This window comes from Bidens hawaiensis, unplaced genomic scaffold, assembly GCF_021521415.1.
Source record: "Bidens hawaiensis isolate Kalapana, Puna unplaced genomic scaffold, B.hawaiensis_p1.1 tig00030905_1, whole genome shotgun sequence".
NCBI lineage: Eukaryota > Viridiplantae > Streptophyta > Magnoliopsida > Asterales > Asteraceae > Bidens > Bidens hawaiensis.
Genome location: NW_027495182.1, coordinates 226757 through 239712, shown reverse-complemented (window position 1 = coordinate 239712; position 12956 = coordinate 226757). Strand labels below are relative to the sequence as shown.

The 12956-nt window shown below is 33.2% G+C and overlaps 1 protein-coding gene and 1 non-coding gene across 2 annotated transcripts; both read left to right on the top strand.

The window, feature by feature from the left end:
• The first annotated feature begins 206 nt into the window (after positions 1-206).
• On the top strand, positions 207-9682 carry LOC143581403 (uncharacterized). The gene is made up of 4 exons (XM_077064201.1): positions 207-234; positions 2177-2265; positions 9355-9407; positions 9532-9682. The coding sequence occupies exons 1-4, from the start codon at positions 207-209 to the stop codon at positions 9680-9682; spliced, it is 321 nt and encodes a 106-aa protein (XP_076920316.1).
• Positions 9683-10067: 385 nt separating this feature from the next.
• On the top strand, positions 10068-10141 carry TRNAN-GUU (transfer RNA asparagine (anticodon GUU)). Its single transcript has one exon. It is a non-coding gene; the product is annotated as a tRNA-Asn (tRNA).
• The last annotated feature ends 2815 nt before the right edge of the window (positions 10142-12956 follow it).

The following is a 12956-nucleotide window of genomic DNA, read 5'->3' as shown; positions in this document are numbered from 1 at the left end:
CTCCAACTCAGTTTATCTTTATTTTGTTCTTGTCTTTTTATTTGATTTTACGTGAAACTATTACATATTTTAATGAAAGTTGTTAGTGAATGGCGTCATACTTATGTGGCAATACCTTGATAAGTGTTTCACTCATGATTAGTAAATTATTACGAATGCTCTAACATTGTTAGATGCACACAAGTCGCTACTAAAAAAAATAAAAAATGGCAAATAACATCCGTACCAGTGTTGGTATTATCGGAACCGACATCGATATTGTTTTTTTATGGTCTTCAATCAATGTAAACATGTGTCGATATCTTTTTAGTTATATCACGACTTTATTTTGAGTTACATGAGATAACTTTTGTGTAATAAAACCATTGTAAATATTTTATTTTATTTTGTAATACACAAATTTTCTTATCGAACCAAATGAATACCAACCAAACAACATCTATACCTGTACCATACTACCATTATTCATTTTTATGATTTTTGGTTTTGATACCTGGTTCACTTAGACCGGTTTTGAATTCAGTTGTTTCTTCAGCCATTTTCAATCGTCAAGAAGGTGCTGAAAGATCTATATTTGTACATTTAGGGTTTATTTATATGAATTTCATTCAATTTAGCTTATTTTAGAGTTATTGGTATTACAATATCCTGATATGACTAATTAATTAGTGAAATCAAAATCAGTAATAGTTGCAGTAACTAGTTAAGGTGTTATGAGTGCCATATGCCTGACTCGGATGATCCAGCACGTTGAATGAATGTGACTTAATAATTAATAATAATAATAATAATAATAATAATAATAATAATAATAATAATAAGGTGTTATGAGTGCCATATGCCTGACTCGGATGATCCAGCACGTTGAATGAATGTGACTTAATAATAATAATAATAATAATAATAATAATAATAATAATAATAATTAACACTCTCCTCATTAATTAGGGCCCAGTTTTCATTTCTGGCCATTTCCACCTACTGCTTTTCTAATTACAGATATGAAGTTGCTGTTCTTTTATTATTAATTGGTAAGGATTGTGGTTGTGGTTATGGTTATTGTCACTATAACAATCATTACAAGATAGTTTGTATTTTGTTATTTATTCTCAATTATTATTAGTTTCTCATAGCAATTTGCTATCTAAGTTTGATTGTTTTTGCTCTAATGAAAATCATAAGAGAATGACTTCTCCCATATGATATTAGATTCGAAACCCGACTGAATGTGGTTTCCCACAACGGTACGTTTCCTCCTTGATGGTGTCTGAAGCGCCAAAATCAGTATGGACAGTTGACATCTCGTCTCAGGGTGGCTCATTCGGGTATTGAGGGTAACACTATTAAAAAAAGAGAATGCCATCTCCTTGTTAAGATGATGAATTAAGCACAAAAAAGTAAGAGGATTGCCTTTTTGTCAATTATTTGCAACAAGCTTGCTTCAGTATATTAAACTTCACAATAAATCAAGATTCATTTTATGAGATGACGATCTTGAAAGTTCAATGAATATAAGGTTTTTTAAGGGCGTATTTGGTATACGAGAATGATTAATTTACCACTGAATGATTTAACAGCTTTATATGGATTTAGTTTTGAACGAACACTATCGATGACAGAAGATTACCACTTTATAATCTTTTGTTATGATTTGAAGATGTATGAAATATGATTGATAACTTTTTTGAGTTGTTATTCATAATCTTAGCAAATAAACAAATGAGACTGGCTTGTAAACCACTTCTTCAAACTAGACTTAGTTCAATAATAATCTATATTTTTTATTAAATTCTTTGAAGGTTTATGCCTTATTAATACACCTTAGGTGACTTACTGTTTGACTCGTATCCGTCTTAGCTAGATAAAACACAATCTGGATTAACCGATTCATACAAATGGGTCAAATTGCAGCTCAAGTCAACCAATTATTTGCCAAGTTGTCTTGATTTTATTTTAGTATGAGATACATTATCGTTTCGGCCCCAAGTAATCATAAAAGTCGTTCATCATGAGATACAATCTGGATAATACATGTTAAGACAACTTTTGTTCGGTTTCATTTTTAGCATTTTCTATACAACCTTAATCGACCCATTTAAAAAATGGATTGAAATCTCCATAATAGCTTATTTTTTCATAGAATCGTTTACAAAAGATATCATTTCATCCTTTTCAGGTAGAGTATTTGGAGGGAATAGAGGAGCGTGGCCCGTGCCACCAGAGAAAGGAGTGTTTCCATTGGACCATTTGCACTTATGTGACTTGGTATGTATCCTCATACTAATTTCTTTTTATTTTGTTGAATACAAGTTGGAAATTTAAATCCGATTCCTAATGAACGGACCAATTTTGGTTATGCTTTATGTCTAGCGGGTCAGTTGGGTAAATCAAGAGATTCTCACCGTCCAAACATAACAGATAAAGTACTATTATTGGAAGAGTTTAATTAGCAGAATGGTAGTTTTACTTTTAATATATTTAGCATACCAATTCTGACGAAAAGCGTTCAATGTTTAAAAAGTAAGGGCGATTAAGGGTATAATATGACAACAAGTAAATTAAACTATCCATTTTTATAAATATACAATTATTGTGGGACAGATTAAATAGAAAGAAGAACAATACTTTTGGAGTTTTGGGATAAAAGAGTAGCTATAATGGAAGCGGGTCTAGCAGGTCGCAAAAAACCCAAAATGTATTTTAACGCGTACAAACTACTAAATTGCTTTGTTCAAGTAATGTAATAGTTGAAAACGATGACACAGAAAGAATAGAAAAAATGAAGCAGGAAAGGAAAATTTTATTATCTCGGAATGAAAAACTACCCATACAAGAAACAAACAACCTATATATTTTCACTACGCATACAGGCCGTGTAAGTTACACGCCGTATAACATAAACGACGTATATGTGTTTCATCAAACAAGCGTATAGCATATATGCTTCCCCCCCCCCCCCCCCTTCTCAAGTTGGAGGTTGAGAAAACCCCAACTTGCATAAAAACGAGTGAAAATGAGGACATGGTAAGCTCTTTGTAAAAATGTCAGCAAGCTGATCTTTCGTGTTCGTATGCACCAAAGTCACTAAGCCCTCCTATAACTTTTCGCGAACAAAATGACAATCTATTTCAATGTGCTTAGTCCGCTCATGAAAGACAAGATTCTTTGTAATATAGATTGCAGCCTGACCATCACATTTGAGTGTGACAAGAGTAATGTTAGGAACATTGAACTCCTAAAGAAGTCTTGTCAACCAAGCAACTTCGGCAGTCACATGTCTAAGAGATTGGTGCTCGGCTTCAGTTGAGCTCAAAAAAATAGTAGGCTACTTCTTAGATTTCTTAGAAATCAAAGAGCCTCCAAATGAAACACAAAAACCACTAACCGAGTGACGAGTATTAGGACAAGCTGCCCAGTCCGAATCATAGAATGTCTGCCGAGCAAAGGAAGGATTATTGTTGAAGAATAATCCTTGAGATAAAGTTCCTTTGACATATGAGAGAGTGTGAACCGCTGCATTTCAATGAGACATCCTTGGATCTTGCATGAATTGACTCGGAAATTGAACAACAAAAGCAATATCAGGTCTTGTGTGAGTAAGGTAATTAAGTTTACCGACAAGTTTCCCGTGTCGTAAAGGGTCATCAAGAACAAGTCCCTCATGAGCTTTAAGTTGTAAATGATGAGGCAATGGAGAGTTGGCGACAGAAAGATTGGAAGTATCAAATCCGAAAATCATTTCCTTAGCAAGCCTGCGCTGACACATGATAACACCTTTTGTAGTGTAAAGAACCTCCATTCCCAAAAAGTAATTGAGACTTCCCAGGTCTTTGATTTTGAAAGATGAATTTAGGAAAATCTTGAGATTATTGATCTCTTTCAAATTTTTCCCAGTAACTAAAATGCCATCGACATATACAGCGACATAAACCACTGATGATCCCATAGACTTTGAAAACAAGGAATGATCATTCTGAGAACCCACATACCCTCTTGAATTTAATGCGGAGGAGAATTTCCCATACCATTGTCGAGAAGCCTGTTTTAAACCATATAAGGATTTTAGAAGTTTAAGCACCTGATTATTAGGAAGTTGCATACCAGGAGGTGGTAACATATAGATATCCTTATCTAAAATCCCCATAAAGAAAAGCATTATTAATATCAAGCTGGAAAGGAGACCAACTTCGTTTTGTAGCAACAGCTATAAGGCTTCGAATGGTGGTCATTTTGATTATAGGAGAAAAAGTGTCATTATAATCAATCCCCTATTTGAGTATGTTCTCTCACCACCAATATTTCTTTACAATGCTCAAACGTTCCATTTGCATTGTGTTTAACTTTAAACACCCATTTGCATTTAATAGCTTTCTTTCCAGGGGGAAGAACAACAACAACCCAAGTATTAGTCTTTTTAAGAGCCTGAAACTCAGCTTTCCCATGGCATTCAGGAATGCCGAAAACTTCCTTATACGAAGTAGGCTCATGTAAATTGGAGATCACTTGGGTGAGAGACTAATCAGAAGGAAGAAGATGAGAAGAAGAGCAAGAGATAGTAGAAGAGCATGCATTATTGACAATATGGAAATAATGATGAGAAGATTCATAGTTATTACAAATATAGTCATTTAAGTATGAAGGTGGAATAGAAATTCTCAAAGATCTTTGAACAGGTTCAGTAGGATCATTAGGAAGAGAATCAGGAACGGGAGATGGAGGATCAGGAAAATGAACAGGATGAGGAGTAGAAGATGGATCATTAAAAAATTGATTGATGAGGTCGATAGATGGGAAAACGAAACTTTGTTGGATTTAGTTATTGAAGGAAATAAAGCATCAAAGAAAACGTCTCTTGATATGATAACATTGTTTTTGTCAAGATCATATAATCTATAAGCCTTTTTACCAAGAGGATAAACCAGAAAAACATAAAGCACAACCCTTGGTTTGAATTATCTCTTCTATGAGACAATGTGGAAGCATAAGCAAGACAACCAAAAGACTTCATGTGAGCATAAGAAGAAGTCTTTCCTGTTAAAACCTCATAAGGGGTTTTCTTATGAAGAATTTTGGTAGGAAACCTATTGATTAAATGTGTTGCAGTTAAAATACAGTCACCCCAAAACTGAACTGGGAGCTTAGATTGAAACATAATAGCTCTTGAGATTTCAAGCAAATGTTTATGTTTACTTTCAACAATACCGTTCTGTTGAGGGTGAGCTACACAAGTGGTTTGATGAACAATGCCTTTACTCAACAAATAAGCGCTTTGAACAGATCCTAGTTCAAAACCATTATCGGATCTAATGCATTTCACATTAGTACCAAATTGGTTCCTAACCATTTTAATAAATGATTGAAGTATGAGAAAGGCATTGCTTTTAGTTGAAAGCAAATGTGTCCATGCAGTTCTGCTGTAATCATCCACGATGGTTAAAAAAAATCTAAAGCCATTGTAAGTATAGTATGATAAGGCCCTCAAACTTACTAGTGGATGTGATAGTAGTAGGAAATGACAATTTATGTTGTCTTGCCTTATGACAAATATCATTATGATCAATAGATTTCAAAGAAGCATTAGGAATGAAAGGTAATTGTTTTAGTTTGTAACTTGGTAAATGACCAAGTCTGTTGTGTCAAATTCACAACTTACAATATAGTTACAAATTATTCGAAACAAAAGAAGTGACAGGAAAATGCTTAGTGGCCTCGAGGAGGTAAAGTCCATTCAGCATATCACCAAAAACTTGTGGGCTCTTCAGAGAAGGGGCCTGCAAGACACATGTGTTTTTAGAGAAAATAACAATACCGTCAATATCATAACATAATCTTGACACAAAGAGAAGATTATTTCTAAAATGTGGCACTAAAAGAACATTGACAAGGAAATAATATCAGTCAAAGGAACAATCCCACATTGATGGACTGTGACGGATGTACCATTAAGAAGAGTGATGAAAATTGGATTTTTGAGAAAAGAAACGCTTGAAAACAAATTTTGATCATGGCACATATGATCATTAGCATTAGTGTCAATGATCCATTTGGAATATTATTTTGAAGAATTGGAAGACATTATACCTCGGAAAAATTCCTGATTGATGGTTGTAGCACTGTTAGCAGCATATGTGGTTGAAGTACCAGGTAGAACTTTAGTTTGCTGCAATAAAGCCATCAAATCATGAATTTGTTTCTGAGTTATTCCTCGCTGCTGTTTAGACTGATTTTGACCACTTTTTCCTTGATCTTCAACAAGGCTAGCAAACTTCTTTACTTTGGTGAACTTGAAATCTTTGGGGTAACCAATAAATTTATAGCATTTGTTCACTGAATGCCCATTTCTCTTGCAATGAGTACACACCAAAGTTCTCGTATTTTCCCTTGTTCCTCCACTGGTAGGACCTCCAATGCTTGCATTCATAGATGCAGAAGATGAAGTGAAATCAAGGGTGGTGTGAATTTCCTTTTGATTCTCATCTTGCATTAGAATACCATATGCACGGTTGATAAAAGGAAGAGGACGCATCATAAAAATGTTACTTCTGATCGTGCCATAACTAGAATTAAGGTCAATAAGAAATTGTATCAGCCTTTGATCCTCATCTCTCTTAGCAAAAGAATGAGCAGATCCAAAAGTGCAGGAGGGAATGGTATTAATCGCATTCAACTCATCCTAGTTTGACTTCGTGTTTGTAAAATAGGTAGCAATATCACTGTTTCCTTGAGTAATTTGGCAAATATTCTTTTGCAACTGATAAAACTTAGCACCATTTACTTGACCATAACGAGAATTAAGCTCATTCCAAAGAATCCAAGCAGTTGCAGCATACAAAACACAATCACTGATGTCACGAGTAAGAGCGTTAAGATTCCATGAGATCACCATGTCATTACAACGCTGCCAAACTGTTAGTTGTTACTCGTTATACGGCATGGTTAACTGTTGCTGATGAAACCGAGCTTGTTTTAGCTGATAGAGCAATCGTCATTGCTCTTTTCCAAGCTCCGAAATCAGTACCATCAAAGAATTTGGAAACGAGGATCATACCAGGATAATCAGAAGGGTGAAGGTAAAAAGGGTTCGAAGAATCAAGGGACACATTTGGAGGAACAAAAATGTTCAATGCTGCCATTGAAAACGAGAGAACGAAAAGAAACACACGAGAAGAGGAAACGTATAACAAAAGAGTTATACGCCAATAAAAAAACAAGCGTATAAGATATACGCTATATTGTGAGTGTATAGGATCAAAAAGACGTACACGACGTATAAAAGAATAGAAGAAGTTATGCGCCGTGTAAGTAAAAACTTATACAACGTATAGGTTGTGCAAGAAGAATTTGACAAGATTTTGAGTGAGAATGAATGAGAAATGATAGAAACAAGAACATGTCATGTTTTTGAACTTTTGATGAAATTTGAACGAATAAAACTTCTGGAAAGATGAAAATGTTGGACTCGGTCTGCCCAAGACACATATTATAATTGATGTGGCTAGTACTTTATGATCCAAGTCGGATCATATCCAATAACAAGCTAGACAAACACCAATTATATTTGTTTATATATGATATGATCATAAGTAAATAAATATTGACACTTATGTTATTTGGAAAATGGTTTCTAAATACAATATATTTGTGAAATGAATAAATCATATGGATGATTTATATTTTGAGAGAGAACATTCCATAGTGTTATTTAAGATGATTAAATAACAATATGTGAAAATGGTTACCTAGCATGTTGCCTATATATTGTGTTATACTTATAAGTAATAAGTTTTATAACACAAATATATAAATGGAAGTAAATACTAATAATAGTAATAATAATAATAATAATAATAACAAGGAAGGAATCTCTTTCTCTCTTATTATTTTATTGTTATTTCAAATGTTAATGGAGACATGCAAGGTTTCTAATTTGTGCCATGGGTGGTGCCAAAAGATACACACTTACTTCCTCTTTCACTCTCATTTTTGCAAGTAACAAAAAGTTTTCTACTCTCTCTCTTTTTCTCTCTAATTTTCGGCCAAGAGGAGGAGCCAAGGGAGGAAGAAAATTTTTGAGTGCAAATCCTAGCTACAAGGTGTTTGCTTGAAGGCTTGAAGGGTATACAAGCTTGAGGAACTCCTACTTTGAAGTTCTAGCCTTCCATTCATCATCCCTTTCACATTTCCTTGGTTTTAAAAGGTAGTCTTAACATGCATGGACTTATAGTGACATGCATGTGTTTGATAGTATGTATTTCGTATTTGGATCCGGGTTTGGGTTTTGCATGTATAAAATTGGTTTTATACACTATAAACTAACAAGATTTAAAACATTTATCCGCTGCGTTTTTGGTAAAAGTAAGGTTTTATCACTTTGATAAACTTGTTAAAACCCAACAGAAAATAGGTAGAAAATAGATGAAATCTTAAAAGAGATTGAATAAAACGAACGAAATTGATCAAAGAACAATCAAATCCCTGAGGAAAATAGAAGAATGAATAAAAAATGATCAGATGAAGATAAGAAAACCGGTTAAAAGATAGAGACCGATTGAGACAAAGAGTAGGACTAAGAACCTTGCTCTGATATCATGTAATCGTTGAAAACGATGACACATAAATAAAAAAAGAAATGAATCAGGGAAGGAAAATTTTACTATCTCAGAATGAAAAATTACCCATACAAGAAACAAACAAACTATATATATACACTCATACACGACGCGTATGCTATACAACATGTAAGCTACACGCCGTATAACATACACGTCGTATATGTGTTTCATCAAACAAGCGTATAACATATACGCTAACAAATAATTAGTTAGCTATAATAATATTTTTAAGGGCAATTACCATTAAAAAAACTTTCTGTTTTTTCTCATAAAAGTCTTTTTGCTAATTAAATTCCTTTACATATTATATTTGAACAAAATTTTTAACTTTTTTTAAACAGCTTGAAACCGATACATCCGGCTGTTTTTCTTATGTGCTTATCTTTTTTCCTTAGTGGCCTATAATTTCTTTATCCTAGTTTTTCTAAAGCGATTTGGATGTACCAGTTTCAAGTTGTTTAAAAAAATTCGCGAATTTGTGCATATTTAACTTGTAGAAGGACTTTAATATGCAAAAAATTGTTGAAGGATTTGTGAGAAAATACAGATAATATGTTGTCCTTTTTATGTTATTTGTTGTATTTAAAAACACTCGAATTATTTATAAAAAGTATATAAAAGTTGGACAAAATGTGTTGTAGCTTAACCTGGCCTAACCCATGTTTCGACCGTAACTCGTATTGACTTGTTACCCAACTTTATCGATTAATTTGCTCTTTTGGTGTTAATTTTCTATCTTAAGGAGAAGAAAGAGTATATAAGCTGCCTCAAAACTTCAGGGCATAAATCCGAGCTATATATTATTGGCTTGCACCTATCTTTTAGTTATTTTGTTGGTTAACACTAAATAATTAAAGAAACTGATTTTTTTAAGTTCAAGAAAAAAAACTGGTTTAATCTATGTTTATGGAGTAGATACCCTTACGTTGTTCAAAATCAAACTTACAATCAAGTCTTTGATTTTTAGGAATTTGATCGCAAAACAAGATATGCAGGAACTTGGTTTCTGGAAGGAAGACAAGTCGGAAGTCGCAAAAGAGGAAAACATAAATGAAAGGATAAAAGGATGAGCTTTATAGACCAAGTTTAGTTTAAATATAAAGGTTGCCTCCTGCTGTACCCGTTGTTTTTGGGGACGGGGATTTGTGAAATGACTTGAGTTTAGTCTCACTGTCAAGTAGCAACTTAGTATATCTAGAAAAATTTATTGTGCATCTGTGATCGGTCTGGTTGGACCACCATCTCGGTTGATTCACCTTTCACGTTGGGTTTGGGACGATTTCGTGTGAGCGGGTTAAGAGTTTCATGATACAATTCAAAATTACAAAATTTTGTCAACGTTTTACGTTAATCCAAAAGTATGCTAGCTTCTCCTTTTTGTAAACTATTTACATATTTCGCATTTGTTTGAATTACCATATAGTTTTAAACATTCACTGCGAAACATGAAAATAAGCTGGAATAGCTCAGTTGGTTAGAGCGTGTGGCTGTTAACCACAAGGTCGGAGGTTCAAGCCCTCCTTCTAGCGGTTGGTTTTTATTTTTAAAGTTTTTATGAGTAGTAGTTAATAGACAAATAATGAAATAAGCCACTTTTGAAACACAAAAACTAAGGTTAAAATATCATTTTGATTTTTTAATTTTTTTTATATAAATTTCGCTTTAGTATAAGTAGCTTGTAGTTAATAGACAAATAATTAAAGAAGCCACTTTTAAAACACAAAAACTAAGGTTAAAATTGATAAGTATCACAATTTTTAAATGTTTGGTTAAAATGGTTACACGCTTTCTCATATATTTGTGCATTTTAAACAAGTTTATTATAAGGCATGAAAGGCTTTTTGGGTGAATGAAAAGATAATATGTTATTTTATGACATTATCTAAGATAATATGCATGTTTTTGCAATGAATATGTATATTCGAATGCACTGATATACACTGGTTACAATTTTCATTCGTTTAAAACAAATTTTTATGAAGAAAAACTAGGTTATAGAACAATCATTGGTGGGCCTGAGGTTTTATTTATTTAATATTTGGGGGGGGGGGGGTGGCAATGAGGTTTTTTTGCATATGCTATAAGTAACACTAAAAAAATTAATTTAAGGGGGCCGGTTGCCTCTTGCTTATACGTTTGCCCCTGCACACATTTGATGTTATTAGGTTACTAAAGTATTTGAAGGAATGGGTTAATTTAAAGCAAGGGGGTATGGAGTCATGGAAGTAAGCGTGGAGGTGATGTCGCCAAAAGCCACGGATTGGCATAGAGATCTTCACAGCGAGTGGTAATGGTTTCAACATCAATGTAATATGAATCAACATCAAGCTTAAACTTATATCCGTTTGAGACATCATCCGACATAGCTAAAAGTGGACAGAGACACCTGAAATTCTTTAAAAAAACGAGCAACTCAAAAAGGAAAATATCGAAGAGATCTAACAGACTAGTGATTCGGATGAAAGTTGTCTCGCAAGTCACACTGAGGATACCAAAACGAATCGCCACGTCTATTCGGGAAAGTTAATGCAAAGGCAAAACGGGATTCAGGATCTTCATCACAATACGAGAATTGGATAAAGTGTTGACAAGGTTGGGTATTTCACCACCAAGTACGAGGACATCGAAAGTAAAAAAAATAAAAAGAAAATCCAATTAAAAAGAAAACGCGAGCGATCAAAAGGGTTTACAAGTATCAGCATTGAACACTAACCGCCTTAAAGGGTCGGCTCGTGAAAGTGTTGATATATTAAAGGCAAGGATTCTGAAATGACTCGCGTTGTAATTTATTTATATATTTTTTTAGTATTTTTTAATGCAAGTATGTTTTTAACTAGTGCTTTTTATTTAATTAATTATTATTGTTATTTAAGCATTAAACATGCATTTGCATTTTCAAATTAAAAGCGACACTTAAATGAAAATAGTATGGATTGTGGAAAACTACGCCCTTCCTAAACAAAGATAAGTGAAAATGAAAATGATGTGATATTGACGTGACAGTATAATTATAGTAAAAAACAAAAGTCATGCCTGGACATTTGAAACAAAAGGAATTTTGTGATATATGCAATTATTCAAATCAATCATTCATCAATTCAACCTAATACGTGAGGGAAGAATCCAAGAAATTGATGAATAGGACGCTGATCTCGATATATGACATTTCATACAGGAACATTTAAATAAAATAATTTAGTTAAATATAATATGAGATTTAAATAAAATAATTTAGTTAAATATAATATGAGATATACTTTTTATTATTTGAATATATATAAGATACTAATATAAATATATAAATATAATCATAATAATAATAATATGTAATTATTTAAATATAATATGTAGTAATATGTAAATAAATATATATAAGATACTAATATAAATATATATATATAATCATAATAATAATAATATGTAATTATTTAAATATAATATGTAGTAATATGTAAATAAATATTATTTATGACATTAACCCTCTTTTATCTAAGTAGCAAAAACGATATCAAATCTTTTTAGGTGATTTGATGTGTAAACCAAAAACATGCATATGAGGCAATGAATATGTATATTCGAATGCACTGATATACACTGGTTACAATTTTCATTCGTTTAAAACAAATTTTTATGAAGAAAAACTAGGTTATAGAACAATCATTGGTGGGCCTGAGGTTTTATTTATTATTTGGGGGGGGGGGGGGTGGCAATGAGGTTTTTTTGCATATGCTATAAGTAACACTAAAAAAATTAATTTAAGGGGGCCGGTTGCCTCTTGCTTATACGTTTGCCCCTGCACACATTTGATGTTATTAGGTTACTAAAGTATTTGAAGGAATGGGTTAATTTAAAGCAAGGGGGTATGGAGTCATGGAAGTAAGCGTGGAGGTGATGTCGCCAAAAGCCACGGATTGGCATAGAGATCTTCACAGCGAGTGGTAATGGTTTCAACATCAATGTAATATGAATCAACATCAAGCTTAAACTTATATCCGTTTGAGACATCATCCGACATAGCTCAAAGTGGACAGAGACACCCGAAATTCTTTAAAAAAACGAGCAACTCAAAAAGGAAAATATCGAAGAGATCTAACAGACTAGTGATTCGGATGAAAGTTGTCTCGCAAGTCACACTGAGGATACCAAAACGAATCGCCACGTCTATTCGGGAAAGTTAATGCAAAGGCAAAACGGGATTCAGGATCTTCATCACAATACGAGAATTGGATAAAGTGTTGACAAGGTTGGGTATTTCACCACCAAGTACGAGGACATCGAAAGTAAAAAAAATAAAAAGAAAATCCAATTAAAAAGAAAACGCGAGCGATCAAAAGGGTTTACAAG

Bases quoted from the DNA above. Each gene is read 5' to 3' on its own strand.
- LOC143581403 (XM_077064201.1), top strand. From the start codon at position 207: ATGGCAAATAACATCCGTACCAGTGTTG. The intron at 235-2,176 runs GTATTATCGGAA...CATCCTTTTCAG, and splicing joins TAACATCCGTACCAGTGTTG to GTAGAGTATTTGGAGGGAAT. The intron at 2,266-9,354 runs GTATGTATCCTC...TTCTATCTTAAG, and splicing joins ATTTGCACTTATGTGACTTG to GAGAAGAAAGAGTATATAAG.